The following is a 16,859-nucleotide window of genomic DNA, read 5'->3' as shown; positions in this document are numbered from 1 at the left end:
AATGTTCTTTCGGGAAACTTTTCTCAAGAGATTTCCTGATAATTTTGGAGGGCCTGAGCGAAAACTCTCCCTTTCTATTACCCAAAATATACTATTGTTTTGTGAACGTTTACCTCTTTTAACGCTCGTTTGAATCTCAAGTTTGCTTCGTATTTATTCAGTCTTTAAACATTCCAGTATTTCATTATGACATTAGGGTTTTGAAATTAAGCCTTCTGTGTTTCAGCCCAATGCTGGAATCTCACCCAGAAAACTTACCACATAGGGTGTGGTGAGATGCTGGCCCGGTAGTTCGTAGAAATACGAAGCCACCGGTATGGTTAGCTGCGTTGGGCAGAAGCTCCCCGAAGCGCCGAGCAGCACCTTGAAGTCCGCCACCTGGAACTTTGGATCGATTCGGCGCTGAAATAGTGACTCCTCGAGCGTCCCCAAAGTGGCAGACGCCCAAATTTGAACAGGTTTTTGCTGAAAGGTTTGCTGAACGGGCGTTGCGCAAGGTTGAGCTTCAACGGTGAACTGGGCAGTTTGCTGGGACTAAGATGAAAGTTGCTGCCGTTACAAGAGCTGCTGGTAAAGTCCATTAGATAGGGATACTCTTCGTCGGAGAATTGTTCATCGGACCCTATGGACGAACGTTCGGAAACAGAGCTGCGTTCCGATAGATAGCCGTGTACGTTGGTTTTTGTAAGCGTGACGCAGGAATCTTGGCGACAATGATCCCGGTGATAGTTGGCATGTGGGAGCAGAGTTGGATTTTTGTACGTTCAATCGGTGCGTGGAATCCGGAAAGTTGAACACACTCCCATCGATGGGAATCGGGCTGGAACTGCTGACGAAGCCGGAATCCTCCCGAGCCAAGGGTGACACGTTGAAAACATTGGTAAGGTTAATTTTTGGGATGGTAAAATTCGAGGAAGACGACGACGACGGTTTACTGCCGGGGCGCGAGTTGCCGGCCACTGCGGTGCAGCTGAGTATCTGTTTCTTATGCGGTGATATGCTGCTGGCCGTGCTAACGGAAGTAATCGCTGTCCGTACAGCTGACGTAGAGAGGAAGCTTGCTTGTACTGCTGGCAGGTGTAGATGTCTGCATCCGATTAACGTTCGGTGCGGTAAACGGGGAAGGACGGCGCCCCAGATGGTCAACCGGTGACGGTTGGGCGAACATGATCTGAAACGGGTTATGGGAAAGCGATTAATTGTGTTGATTTTCTTGTGTGAAGCACTAGAACGATTAGCACGGACACGTGCAAATTAGATCATTAAGGCAAAAATTCATAATTTACGTCACGAGGACTTTTGGGGTAATTTTTTTATAGGCAAGTTATACATAATTTATGATGACGCGCTTAAGGGTTTGGGTCATTTGGTATTGAGCCATTTGACATAAAGGGCATTTCGAATAAGGTGATTTTACATAACGGGCCTTTTGTCATAATTCCGAACTATGTGATAAATGAGGATCATTTGTCATAATGGACATTTGGCATAATGTCAAACAAGTAGGGTCATTTGGCAGATCAAACATTTGCCATCATATTGAACAATTTGCAAAGTAAGGTTCATTTTCGGGTTTAAACCTGGTGTCAGAGCTGACCTGACTAGCAATAAGCGAACGAAAACGGATCCAGGTTCGAGTAAAATCAAGTTGCTTCATTCGAACTGTCAGCAACGCAGTTTCATCAACTATCATTTCTTTGAGTGAAAAAAGGCAAAAATAACAATTCAGATTAAACAGGGAAATGAGGCAAAAAAATCAAATAGGTATTTAAAGGTTTTGTTCATAGAAAATCAAATTGAGATCCTAAAACTTTTTCTCCGAATGCCATAATTTTGAATGATCAAATACCCCGAAAACTAAAAAAATCTCTGATTTTCATCATTTAAACGACGAGGAGATCTAAATTTGAAAAGTTGTAAGGTTAAGCATTACTTCTCTTGGTATTATGTAGGAATAAACTCCAATTCGTCAATTTATCTGTAACCTTATGTTTAGAATGGATCCAATACTCTTTCCCGGAGTAGTCCTACAAAGAACTCTTTAAACATTCTTGAAAAATTAAAAATCATTGGACAATTTTGAAGAGATCATTAGAGTGAACTTTGAAGCAATTACTTAAATAATTTTTAAATCAGTCTCTTTTTAGGTCCAAGTAAAAATGGAGCATATTAATCAACAGTGAAAAAGCAGTTTTTCGTCGTTAAAATCGACAAACCGAAAAAAAAATAATAAAATTGCACGGCTGTTTCATTTGCCAAATAAAAAGGCTGTACGCTTTTTTTCAATTGAAGGAAACTTCTTTTCCATTTTTTATATTTGCTCCCTTTTTGTTTGCTCCTTAAAAATTCATTAAAATCCTGTAGAACTTCTTGTGCAATCTCTGGAGGGATTCAAGGAAACGTCGTGGAGGAACCTCTAGAGAAATTCTTTGAGTTATGTTTCAAATGCTCAAAGAAAACCTCCGAAGGAGTACCGGCAGAATCTCTGCAAAAGTGCTTTGAGTTATCTTTAAAATACTCTGTAGAACCTTTGAAGAATTTCCTGAAACAATTTCTAATGATTTTGAAGGGTATAAACAAACTTATTGAGGAATACCAATTGAAACTGCTTGTCGAAGTTGTTGAAAATTCCCAGAAACTTTTTGAAAAAAATTATGGATAAATCCTTGTTTTAGTATCGTAAAGTACCCTTATTTAGCGCGCACTCCTAATTTCGCTCTGGAGACGAACCAGCCACAGGCTGAAAGTCTTGATAATAGATAAACAAAATTCGCACTTTTCTTGTATCTTATTCCGGACACTTTGATTCGAATTCCGGACAGCTCTTAAAAATCATAAATAGAAAAGTCAAACCATTAATTGAAATCAGAAAACCTCTGAAGAGGCGTCTAAGCCAGTTGAGCATCATAAATTTCGTGTGAAATGTTTCCCATACAAAGTAGAGTGTCCGGAATTTAAAGCTGTCCGTAATATGAATCAAAAAGGGAGTTGGATATTGTTTTGGGATGAATATTTGAAGAAATTCTTGGTACAAACTCCAAAAGATACTTCTAAAGGGTTTTATGTAAGAATTCTTGTAAAACCTTTTGAAGAACATTGTTGATTAGCTACAATTAAATCTTGAAAGATTAAAAGATACACTCCCTGAAGATTTTCTGCATTTTTTGAAAAAAAAAACAAACTTTGAGGTTATTATTGAAGAAACCACTGGAAAAATCCTCGAAAGAAAGCTTGGAGGAACTTTTGAAGATCTTCCTGCGAGAAATTCGTAGGATTTTCAGGAAAAACTTCTTGTAATGGATTTTTCGGGGATGATCCTGTAGGAATTGTTGTGATTCATTAACATAAAATGTATTTGGCCACACTGGACCTGAATGGAGGATGATTATTAAAGTTATGTTCTCCGGTACACGCGTGTTTTATTTACAATCGTAATATTTGGCGACGAAAGCTGGGTTTTTGATTAAATTCGTGGAGAACCAGATTAAATTCGATATAAAAAACTAGTGTTTTGTTTCGGCACCGTGTGGATCCGAAAAAAAAGCGATTTCCGTTGAGTAACAGGGAATGCTGAGGCGAAGACCGGTCAAAAAGTGAACCTAACCTCAAATCGTCGTGCGAGCTGCTGCTACTACCGAGTGTGTGCAAGCAAGGAAACGAAGAAAAATAAAAAGTGATTACGCCAAAGTTGCGAAAAGAAAATGGACAACAAACCTTCGCTAGCACAATTTGATGTCTCCGACACGTCATCGATCGGAACCCGTTGGAGAAAGTGGAAGAGGTCACTGGAATTATTCCTGGAAGTGAATTGTATTGCTCTTGCATCCCGAAAAAGGTCCTACTTGCTGCACTTTGCGGGACCTGAGGTGCAAGACATTTTCTATGAAATCGAGGGTCACGATGCACCACCCCCTCCTGGGTCTGACGTGTATAGAGAAGCAATTCGACTGCTGGACGCCTATTTTGCCCCTTTGGCGAGCATTCCATATGACAGGTACGTGTTCAGAAGCATGAAGCAGGGAGAAGAAGAGTCGGTGGAAAAATTCGTCGGCCGGCTTCGCGAGCAAGGACGGCTCTGTGACTACGGAGGAGCCCTCGACATGCGAATCACCGAACAAGTGTTTGATAACTGCCGTTCCGACGAGCTGCGCGAAATAATCCTGAAGAAAAAGCTGTTAACAGTACCTGCGATTATTGAAGAAGCTCGTATTCTGGAAACCGTTAAGCGTAACAAGGAGGAAATGAAGAAGCTATCAACCCACTCGGATGAACCGCAAGCATATCAAGTGAAACGAGAAAAAAAGAAAGAGATGTGTTTCCGGTGTGGCAATACCGGACATTATGCCAACGACCGGGGATGTCCGGCCAGGAGCAAGGTTTGCGACAAGTGCAATATTATTGGCCATTTCCGAAAGATGTGCAAGACCAAATTGGACGGCAAACGCAGTGCAGAAAAGAGAAAGAAGAACCGAGTACTACAAGTTCGTAATCTCGACGACGACGACGATCGCACGGATGCCAGCGATGATGAGACTGTGAGAAGCGACAACAGCGACAGCGACGTCCAGCAAATCTGCGCCACGGGTGAAGAACATGACAAGGTTACTTGTTACGTCGGAGGTGTCAAACAGGATTGGATAGTTGATTCTGGAGCCCATGTAAACGTGATTAGTCGTGACACATGGCGCAACATCAAGAGACAGGGGTGTAAAGTCAGTTGCAGTTACGAAGGCCGGAAGTTTCTGCGAGTCTACGGGAACGGCAAACTCAGAGTGCACAAAATTATCAAAGCGGACATCAGTACGCGTTCAAAAACAGTTCATCATGATGTTTATGTCGTCGACAATGAGAAAGGCGCCAATCTCCTTTCCAAGCGAACGTCGATGGACCTGGGAATATTGAAAATTGAAGGTGAAGTTTTCAGCGTCGCGAAGGAGGAAGAACCACCTGTTGGAAAAGTGAAGGGTTTGCAGGTAGATGTAAAAATCGACCCCAAAGTGCTTCCAGTACAACAGCCAGCTCGACGCCTGCCGATTCCATTGGAAGAGCTAGTTGAGTGTAAATTGCAGGACTTACTTCGACAGGACATCATCGAGCCAGCTCCACTGAAAATCTCCTGGGCGTCCCCGTTGGTGGTAACTCCGAAGGATGGAGGCAGAAGTGTCCGTTTGTGCGTTGATATGAGACGTGCAAATGAAGCGATTATTCCAGAACGGCATCCATTACCCACCTTCGACGAAATAATGCCGCATCTGGATGGCTGCAAGTACTTCAGCAAAATAGATCTGGTTAAGGCGTTCCATCAGATCGAACTTGCTCCATCGTCAAGGGAGATCACTACTTTCGTCACGCCAAATGCTTATTACCGTTACAAGCGGCTCATGTTTGGCATGAACTGTGCCGCAGAAATCTTTCAACGGGAGATCGAGCGAATCTTGAAAGGACTGAATGGCATTAGAGTGTTCATTGATGACATTTTAGTTTTTGCGAAAACGCGAAAGGAACATGACCGAAGGGTGCAGGCGGTACTGGATCGGCTCAAGGAATATGGGCTAACGGTAAACATGGACAAAAGTAAGATTGGAAAGGAGTTGGTCGATTTCATGGGTCACACTCTATCGGCCAGTGGTATTTTACCGATGAACGACAAAGTTAGCGCAATCCAAGCCTTCCGTCGACCAGCGAATGTCACCGAGATGCGAAGCTTTCTTGGATTAGTGAACTACGTCGGTAAGTTCATTCCAAACCTTTCAAGTCTATCCGCACCGTTGCGTCAAATGACGGTAAAAGGATTGCCATTCACTTGGACGAAAGAAGGGAAACGTTCGTTTGAAACAATTAAATCTGCTTTGGTGAAACCTGAACATCTGGGCTATTTCAGCCCAAAGAACCCAACCACCTTAATCACTGACGCGAGTAACAATGGGCTTGGAGCGGTTTTGTTACAAAACATCGTTGGCAAACCGAGGGTTATTAGCTACGCCAGCAAAAGTTTAACCAAGTCTGAAAAAAAGTATTCAACGCTGGACAAGGAGGCTTTGGCGATCGCGTGGGCTACAGACAGATTCAAAATGTACCTCACAGGGCTGCATTTTACCATATTGACTGACCACAAGCCACTGGTCAACATCTTTGGTCAGACATCCATACCTAACCAGCGACAGGAGCGTTGGGTTCTGAAGATGCAAGCGTACCGTTACAAGATGAAGTACGTTCCTGGTAAGATAAACATAGCCGACCCTCTATCTCGGCTATCCGAAGTCCTTGGCGGGAAACCATTCGACAGGAACTCAGAAGCAGACCTTTGTGCGATTGTAGAGGTGAATAAACCAGCTGCAATAACAATGAACGAAATAATTCAACGATCACAAGAAGACGAAGAACTACAAGGTGTCAAAACTGCTTTGCACGATGGAAAATGGGAAGGAAGCATCAAAAAGTACGCACCATTCAGAGGTGAACTCTGCTTCGCAAACGAAATCCTCCTACGGAAGAATAGAATAGTTGTGCCACAAGATCTCCGAGAAGTCATCTTGACGCTGGCTCACGTTGGTCACCCCGGACGCGAAAAAATGAAGAGAAGATTAAGAGTAGCTGTTTGGTGGCCCGGCATCGATGCTGCTGTAGAGAAAGTCTGCAAAACATGCTTCAACTGTCAACTCGTTGCTCCCTTCGAAAAACCAGAGCCGTTGAGGATCAGGGACCTGCCAAGTGCGCCATGGATTCATCTCTCTGGTGACTTTCTTGGTCCACTACCGGACGGTGCTTATCTTTTTGTGCTTATCGACTTATACAGCCGCTACGTTCTAGCAGAACCGATGAAGATAACGACGTCAAAGGAAATCATCAAGTTTTTGGACGAAAGCTTCACCCGAATGGGGCTACCGTACATCCTGACGTTCGACAATGCTAGAAACTTTTCTAGTCAAGAACTGAAGGACTACTGTGTGGACAAGGGAATAAGACTAACGCATACTAACACCATACTACCCGAGCGCAAACGGAGAAGTCGAACGCCAAAATCGTTCGATTTTGAAAGCTTTAAAAATCAGCAAACAGCAGGGGACAAGCTGGAAGGAAGCTTTACAGGAATACCTGTATATGTATTCGGTCACTCCACACTCGGTAACTGGTGTTTCACCAGCACAATTGATGTTTGGTCGTCGATTCCGAGATTTGATCCCACATCTTCAGATGGAATTGTGCGATGATGAAGAGATGCGTGATCGTGACAGAATTATTAAGTACAACGCTAAGCAGTACAGAGACACTAAGATGGGAGCTAAAGAGTCGCTTATTAAAGTAGGTGATGAAGTTTTGCTCAAAAATATGAACCCGCAAAATAAGCTGTCGTCAAACTTCCTACCAACGGCAGCTAAGGTCATACAGCGAAAAGGAAACAGCCTTACAGTGGAAACAGAAAATCGACAGATCTACAAAAGGAACACATCCCACGTCAAGCCACTGGTACGGACAATGGAAGAGGATCAGCAACGGTTGACGGAAAACGATGATCCCAATGAGACTGTTAAACCTGTTGGAGATTCGATTTCGCCCCAAAAACCGGAAGCACAGAGGCCTCGTAGGGAAGTAAGACGACCTCAACATCTAGATGACTTCCTTCTGTAATTAATCGTTTTTATTCACATCTTTTGAGATTTCATAAAAATGTTTCTAACTTCATCAAAGAATGAGAGATATGTTGTGATTCATTAACATAAAATGTATTTGGCCACACTGGACCTGAATGGAGGATGATTATTAAAGTTATGTTCTCCGGTACACGCGTGTTTTATTTACAATCGTAATAGGAATCTCCCGAGGAAATAAATATAAAAAAAAATCTGGAATTCGTAAAACAATATCTGGAACAACCTGACTGAACAAGGTTTTGAATGAATTTTTAAAGTTATTTATACAGAACATTTTTAAATAAAATCAACGGAGACCTTTTGGAAGAAATACATATCTGTAGGAATTTCAAAAGTAATCTTGAAGGAGCCTGAGTAAAAAATCTAAGGAAAACTTTTGAAAAATTCTCTTAAAGAAATCTCTGAAAGAACATTTAGAGTAGCTTTTCGAATATCTTGTGGAAACTATGAATAAATACTTACACGGACTCTTGAACGTTTCCCTGAACAATACTTGAGGAGTATAAAAAAATACTGAGGAATACCTAATTGTTACTGAAGAATTCCCTCCAGGATTTACCTTCAGGATTAGGAGAACCTTCTTGAGATGTTCAATAGAGGAGTTTTTAGAAAAAAATGTGATGTTTATTTGCAGCACTTTGAGCAAATCTGCAGGATCACCTAGAACAATTTATTTTTTTGAGTTTTTTTTTTCTGGAGAACCATTTTGGAAGGAACCATTGAAGGAAATTTTGGGAAGAACTTCTGGAGGAATCCCTTAGAGAGGGGAACTACTAAGTGTCTTCTTAGACGAACGTCTTATTATTTCTATGAAATACTTCGATGTTTAATGTAGGAGTCCCTGAGGATTTATTCATTTAGGAAGTTAAAAAAAAATAAAGGGATTCAAGGAAGTAAGCCGGAATGTTCTCATCAGAAATTCCTAGATCGTTTTGAAGGAATTCAGAGGAATACTAGAAAAGTTACTTCTGCAGAGTTTATTTGATGAACTTCTTGTGAAATTCATGTAGTGTTATTTGAAGGCTTTTCAGGAAGACATTCCTAGAAAAATCCTTGGAGGCACCACCTTGATAATTACTTTGAAAGGTTTCCCTGAAGAATTTATTTGAGGAATGTATGTATTCCTTCAAAATAGTCTGGAAAAAAACTAGTGGAATTAAATGATACAGTACTGAATTCGTGTTTTCATTCATTTATTCTGGAATAAACTTTTCAAGATTTTTTTGAATAAAACCTTCTAATTTCAGAATGTTTTTCCTCCAGAAACTTGTGGGGAATATCTAGAGGAATACCTGCAAACGCTGCTGGAAGATTTTTTTACGCAATTCCGGGGAGAAATCGAGAAATCCTAGAGGCTCTTCTTAGGAATTCCAATGACAATCCATGGATAAGGTTTTTTAAAGATCTCGTAAGAGATTTTATGGAGAAGCTTTGTATTCGGGAAATCTTTTAGTGAAAATCTCTGTTGAAATTCCTGGAAAAATTCTTTGAAAAAAAATCTGGAATAATTCCTGAAGATGTTTAAGGAAGAATTCGTCGAGAAAATTCCTTGAAAGAATTCTTGCAATATTTACTGGAGAAATTCTTGCAGGAGCTCCTCAAAGTCTTCCAGAAGGAACAGGGGTAATTCCAAAAGCAACTGGTCGTGCCTTGTATTGAGCACAAGCAAGCCACGCATGCAATACACAACATAATTGCGCGACCACTTTCATTTTTTTAGTTCGGCCATAGTTTGGCAGGACTCTTTGGATAACATGACTATTTATGCTGTATAAATCATTTTTTTAAACTTTGTTGCGTAAACGTGTTCTTAAAAAATAATCAATATTTTACTTACCGGGCATTCACAGTTTGAGAAGGTGGCATCGTTTTGTTCCTGTTCCCCATCATCATCATCATCGTCCTCATCACCGTCGCCGTCATTCGGGATACCGGCGGAGGAGGTCCCTTGAATTCCGAGTACACCGTTCAAATCGATGGTGTCGATGACATCCTCCGAGAAAGCGCGACGGTAGCCTTTCTTCAGCTGCTCAAAGCTATCGACGACCGCCCCAGCCGAACTGCTGAGAGCGGCGCTGAGATCACCAACGTCCTTCCCACTGTGGCTCTTGTGACGCCCGTCGAATCCGTGGGCGTGGTAAGAGGCCGAGTCGGTTTCATCGTCACCACCCGGCGATGAGGATGGTATGGTGAAATGGCCGACCAGGCTCTCCGATAGCGTTCGACGGCAACCGGGAGGACTATTGTTGGTACTGCTGCTGGTACTGCTACTACAGGCTGCTGCTATCCGACTTGTTGAGAGCTAACTTAAAATTATGCTTCGTTTTTTGTCGTTTGCACAAACGACAGTCACCTAAGTCTAGGGCATCCTTACTGAAAGTAAAAGTATCACATTCTCTTCGCTCACACTTTGCTGTATCACTACCAGTATTGTTATTATCATTGTAACTGCCACTATAGTAATTATTGTTACTGAAATGTGCCACATCCGGTTGCTGGTGGTCATTAATGATGGCTGTCCTTTGAATGGCCTGCAGGAGCAGCTCGGCCTTCCGAAGACCTTTGGATTCTTCTTCCGTATGATGGCGCTTTGACTGCTCATCATGGACCACGGCCGCCACCTCTTGGTGGCTAATATCACAGTCATCACTAGTGTAATCACGACGATTATAATTACTATTAATATATTGCATTTTGCTATCACTGTTTGTGCTCGTTGATCTATGACCAGGGTCCGACTCCGGGTTGCTGTTCGGCACAAAGACAGCAACACCCACTCGCATCCGTCTGGGTGGGCCACTGTTGCAACGTTGTTACCGCTGTTGGACATGCTGCTGAGGAAGATGGCAGTCTGAGTTGCTTTCGTGTTGTTGCTGGCGCACAAGGCTGGTTGGTACAGATCATCGCAATTCGAGTACAGTGGAGGTTGAATCAGATTGATCGACGAGGTATACGGCGAGGAGCTGCTGCAGTTGCTGGCGTGATGATTCACAGCTGGGATATTCAGGGCCGGTGATTTTACACACAGGTGGGGTAACCATCATAGGCACCGCTTCAACATGACTACTGCTACTGCCATTGCTGGCCGTTGAAGTCACTTCCGGTGCAGAGGACTTTTTCTTCTTCTCGCGCTTCATCATACGTTTCTTGTACTTCATCAGCTGTTTCTCTCGATGACTAACCGCAGCAGGAGACATATCGTCTTCTCCCGTTTGGGGATCTTCCTCGTCCTCGTCCCGGAAAGCACACCTGTGCTTCCCCTTTCTCGTGACACGGCAATCCATTCGATCATTTACTAAGCTTTCATCCATTTTCATATCCATTTCATCGTTGATGCTCGGTATCCGTTCCAGGCGCGGTAAGCTCTTCAAGCATACTTCTATGACATAATTTTCTGCTATGATGGCATCCGGGAAATTTGTGCACATTGGGACTATCGTTAAAGCAGGCAGTGTTGTCGTAACCGCGGATGCGAAACAGGATGTCCAGTTTCGCTTTCGGCAAAACCAACGCGAGGTACCTCCTCCATTGTGGCTCCCGCTACTGCTACTACTGCTGCTACTGCTGATTGGGATCGGTGCACTGACCGATGCTCCCAGTTCATCGACGGACACTTTTTTGATACGTGGATTGTTTTGAAAATTTCCGGTTCGAGCGAATTCTTTATCAAATCAGTCCAGGCGGATATCTGCGAAAAATATAATTGACTACGGATGGCAGCACAGAGCGATTGTAGGGTCATCGTTGATTCAGATGTTCTGCAAAAATAAAGTAAAACGATAGGAATCAGTTGGAGTATGAATTATGTGATAAGTGTTCTTTTCATTACATTCAAAAAGGATGGTTCACACTTGTATGAAATAAATAAAATTAAAGAAAACCAAAGCCCTATCCCTTGATTGATTGGTTGAATCCTCAGAAGGTGCTGAGGAGATTTTTGCGAAAACGATCATAGCAACTCATCGAGCACATGCTTGAAGTTTACGTGGGAAATGAATAAAATATGTGCAAAAAAGACATGGTTCCATGTCTTTGCCAGTGAGAGGCCTTGTAATGTTCAATCATCACTAAATTTCAAACTATGGCTAAGAAAACAAACCTTGTCGAAACCCGCATTATTGATCCGTGTGGGATTACCCGACAGACAAACAGACGTAACTCTGCGAAATTCTCATGCTTTAAACAATTAATTTAATTTCTTTTAGGTTCAAAATTCACAACAAGAGACAAATTCTTCGCGAAAACGTGTAACACCTCATGATTGAAAAAAGAGACCAAACTAGGACCTGAAAATACTGTTCAGTTTTTATAAAGACTCCTCAGAGATTCCATCCAGACATCTCTCAGAGGGTATTCCTAAGAATTTCTTTGTGGATTCCGCATGACTTTACGCTAAATTAATGGTTTTTAACCTTTTTGAAGTGGCGACTCGTCTTTGAAGTTCTTCTAATATGGTGCGGACCCCTAAAATTGAGGCCCAAGCAGGACAGTTCGGTTTTGCGTCGTCCGATATATTTTGCTTACGATTTAACGCGTTTTCGTCGCCGGAGAATATTTTTTTCCCTGTTTTGGAGCGTCTTGCTGGGTAGTGCTTCGTGAAGCCCAAGCAGGACAGTTCGGTTTTTGCGTCGTCCGATATATTTTGCTCACGGTTTCGCGCGTGTTTTCGTCGCCGGAGAATTTTTTTTCCTGTTTTGGAGCGTCATTGACATGTACAGTCAGTCAGTCAGTGAACGTTTTTGAACGTGTGATTGACAAATCTTAGTAATTGAGTACAAAACATGAAGATAATGCCTTACCGAACCGTCCGTCGTGGAAGTCACCCGTAAAATAGCTTTACTTCTTTTATTTCACTGATCAAAAAACGTGAACAAACCGCCTCCAGAGTCTCGCCATAATTGGGCTTTCATACACTCTTTGTACCAGTTATCGACATAGTGGAAGTAACACGATTTCCTACTTAAAACAGTAGATTTGATTGCTCACCAGCTAAATTTGTTCATTTGTTCTCACTAGCAACACACACTTATCGGTTGAAGCACTTTTACCGGATGAAAACATACATTTCGTAATGGGGTTCGCAAGTGATAATAATTATTCTACCTTTGGATTCCTGTGAATATTAGCCGTTATATTCTAGTGAAACAATAAGAAAAATCTATGTTTGTTCGCATTATTGCCATAATTGGTACTATATCCATAATTGGTACTTCTACCTATGCAATTCCTGAAGTTTTTACTCGAGAAATCTGAGAGGAAATTGCTGAAGAACATTTCACAGTCGTCTAAGGACCTCTGAAGGTATTTCTGGAGCTTTCTAAATATTACAGGATTCATTCACAAAGAGAATAAGGACCTTAATACCATTCTTGTACTTAGAGTCCATAATAAAAATAAAAACTTTTAAGAGACTAGCGTTGAAATAGTGACCGAATCTTTAAAGGAGACACAATCCTAACTGATTTTTATTGGCAACAGTATAAGCAGACGTCTATTATGTATTCATTTGGCCCATTTTTGCCATACAAACTTCAAGCTCGATGAGCCTTAGCTTAGGGAGTCCGAAGCCACATCTAATTTTATGAGGTTGATTGTACAGGTGTGTACAATCTACATTTTATGTATTGTTATTAAACAAATAGTAGGAGATTCACTTAAATAATTTCACATCTATATCAGACTAATATTTTGGGTTGTACTTACTTCAATTTAAGCTTCAAAATCCATTGTTCAGTAGAATGGCATGATTTTCCGGTCCAAGATACACTTCTATACAGATTGCTTCACCACAAGTAAGAATTGACGAGAGCTGTTTAAAATACGCCTGCCAACGAAGACACTGCAAAAAGGGAAATAATCGTATTAGAAAAGGTTTCGATTACCACATAAACGCACAATCAAATCGCAAGGAAACTCACAAATTCGTTGCGGTAGCTGCAGCTGTGCTCCGCTTCGTCATTGGGGTCCACCTTGATCACTCCAATTTTCTTGAGAAACTGTTCACAGTGGGGTCCCTCCCGGGTACGCTGCTTGCTGCAACCGGCTGCTGGAGATGAACTTCCAATACCGGCATCGGATTTCTTTCTGTTCACATTCGACGAAAAGCTGATAAATGGCGTAGCTGCAGACGGGGGAACCTTGATCGGCGATACGGCACCTAATATCTTCATTTTTTCGAACCCACTGTAGATATGATCACGACCCCATGCCTTGGCGCTCGTCAGCAAGGATGTCGTTTCAGTGGGATGCGATTCCCGCACGAACGTTTCCACTCCATATCCGGCGTATTCGTCTCGATCGTTGTTACGACGCCCCATACCGGACGAACCGGCCACTTCTACAGCGATCATGTTTTCAACGACATCCTTGCTCGAACCGGGGCAGGCGCGAATTTGCTGTAGTTTCAGATTGATCCGCTGGGCCGTATCGGACATGAACGACTGCGGCCGTTCGTTAACTAGCAATTCACCCGCACACTCTGCTGTTTCCACAAAATTGTAGTGTCTGCTTCCGTTGTCCACAGATCTACGAAACCCGCCATCTTCGTCAGAAGATCCTCCTCCACCTCCTCCTCCACCACCTCCGCCGCCTGGACCACTTCCGGCGGTTGAGCTATCGCCCGAACGCGCCGAACCCTCGTCAAGGATTGCTGGGCGGCCTTCGAGTACGATCGACGCAATGCCGATCGACACCGGGATGGCCGGGTGTTTTCGATGAGATGTAACTACCGCTGTGCATCTGGAAGAGTAATTGGAAAGAGGGAACGAAAAGTTAGAAACACTGTTACACATTAACTCCTCTACCGGAACCATCATTTTTTTTTTACCGCCAATAAAAATATTCAAATCGCGATAACTTTTTTGTTTCTCGATATTTTTGCACCATTATTCCACAAGTTCTCAAAAAACTCTTCTAGTTTTTCGAATATGTGTCGATATTGATAATTGGTCATGTGAATCCGGAGATATTCCAAAATTCCTTGGGGGACCGACGCGTAGGCATAATCCACGTAAATAACTCAGGCTACAGATTTTTGACCATATTCAGATATTCACTCCTCGAAATTATACATTAATGCGAGTATGTTGTAAAAAAATGAAGCAATTTGGTGCAGCCGTCTTTGAGTAATGAGCATTTATGTTTCTGGTACCACCCTGGATAAATAAACATCTTGAAAACTCTAAAAACCTCATATCGTAATTTTCAGATTTCTCCAAGAATACTGAACCGATTTTTATGATGTTTTCAGACTAGCTCCTTGTTACCTGGTATTGTATAGTACACATTTTATTTTTTTGATAAATTGGCAAAAAGCAAAATGGCCGCCAGAGACATTTTATACGGAAAATGTCGGTCCCCCAAGGAACATCGGAATATCGTCAAAACCAGATCACCAATGATTAATATTGACACGGCTTCTTAAACTTGAAGAGTTTTTTGAGATTTGTGAAAAAATGGTGCAAAAATATGGAGAAACAAAAAAGTTATCGCGATTTGAATATGTTTTTAGCGGTAAAAAAAGAAGCTGCCGGTAGAGGGGTTAATACATTAGAGAAATGTTGTCTACACTATGAAATCAATGATGGTTTTAATGGGATGTGGAAAGAATTACACCTTTTTTCTATTTATGTTCGGGATGAAGCACTTCGACCAGTTTTCTTTGATCTTTTGTGGTATACCCGTGCCCTTTATTTAGTGCATATCGTTCTACTCCAACATTATTGACAAATATTGAAGAAGTAGTTTTTTATGCAATTATTATTCTTTACCATTAAAAAAAGAGCCTCTTTAGAAAAAGATGCCGCTATTTATACCTTTTGTATTTACTTCAAAAGGTATAAATAGTGGTATATTCTTTATCAGCTTAAAATATTTAGAAATCTAAAAAATATATCAAGTTCAAGTAAAACGACACTAGGTTTGACACTAGTTGAAGAACAACTGTAGTAGGAGCCAGTACAAGCACTATCAATACAAACAGAGGGCATGATTTTCCCTTTTCTTCTGAACGCCTGAATCACCAACTATATGCATCATCAAACAACTCATACATGTACCTGTAAGCTGGATAATATCCACCATACCGTTCATCGCCACCATCATCCATCATCATTCTCTCCTCAGTAGAAGGCAATAGGTACATGGAGGGGAGGTAACCATGCTACTGCATGATGTCGACGACGACGACGTCTTCACTTTCATATCCAACGGGGGAGAGCATTGTGCAGATATCCAACCGTGTTGCACTCCCCTTTCATGCTGTTGTGCTTCTCACTCCAATGTTACCTCACACTATCGCTCAAAACTAGGTCACTCAAAATTCTGGTTCAAGCAACACAGTACATAAATGGCAAAAGGGGCATTCGTTGGGCGGAATAGTGTAGGTGTAGATGCGTCTAAAGCGGTCACATGGTATCCTTCTATTATGCTATTTCGACCCCATCCCCAAATTTGCAGTATATTGTGTGAACTGGCTTTAATCTTGAATTGATCTGTATCGATTTCTAACCGATTCCTAGTTTATTGCGTTTCTCAGTATATAAGTATATAATAACCGATTTGTCTTCATCGATCCTTTCTTCTGTGAAAATTTAACGGGATTAAACATTTACAGAGAATTGGATCGTTGCTAAATTTAGAAAAAAAAGTTCAATCAAACTTGTGCCTTGTCTTCTCTGTTCACAAAAGAAAAAATTGATGGAGATACATCGAACATATTACTTATGTCCTTATGCAACAGCACACTTAAAATTGGAGGTCAAATTAAAATAGCGTAAAACGGGGTAATGGTACTGTTGTATGTACCGTCTATACTACCGAGTTTGTGCAGACTTAGTTCACATTCATTTCGAAAATCTTGTAACATCTTAGTTATCATAGCTCAATATATTAAAAAAAATCAAGTATCCACATCATAACCGTTAATATGCTCTATGAAATGCAGTTCCATTAAGCATATAGATTAGATTTAATGGTGAGTAACTCGTTAAATAGCATATTGACTCCAATAGACCCAGAACAAACTCCGTACAGCATTTGTAGAATTCACATCGCCATCGAAACTGTAGTAATGATTGTTCCAACCTATTGTTTCAAGTTTCAATCAACGAACTGCAACCCGAATGACGTCGTTGTTAGTTTTCCAGTTTAACACTTCAGTCGTCGCGCTGTTGTATTTTGTACAAAACCGCTGAAAAAAACTCGCTT

The 16,859-nt window shown here is 41.6% G+C and overlaps 1 protein-coding gene across 1 annotated transcript; it reads right to left on the bottom strand.

Moving 5' to 3' along the window:
- Positions 1-470: 470 nt before the first annotated feature.
- Positions 471-15,797, bottom strand: LOC5578768. Its single transcript, XM_021845754.1, has 5 exons — positions 15,710-15,797; positions 13,571-14,390; positions 13,356-13,491; positions 9,490-11,410; positions 471-1,171 (listed from the first exon to the last, which is right to left on the bottom strand). Exons 1-3 carry the CDS (start codon positions 15,793-15,795, stop codon positions 13,369-13,371), a joined length of 1,029 nt encoding a protein of 342 aa, XP_021701446.1. The 5' UTR covers positions 15,796-15,797; the 3' UTR covers positions 471-1,171; positions 9,490-11,410; positions 13,356-13,368.
- Positions 15,798-16,859: the final 1,062 nt, after the last annotated feature.

Source organism: Aedes aegypti, chromosome 2 (assembly GCF_002204515.2).
Source record: "Aedes aegypti strain LVP_AGWG chromosome 2, AaegL5.0 Primary Assembly, whole genome shotgun sequence".
Taxonomy (NCBI): domain Eukaryota; kingdom Metazoa; phylum Arthropoda; class Insecta; order Diptera; family Culicidae; genus Aedes; species Aedes aegypti.
Note: the sequence above shows the minus strand (reverse complement) of the source record. Positions and strands in the feature narration are given on the sequence as shown.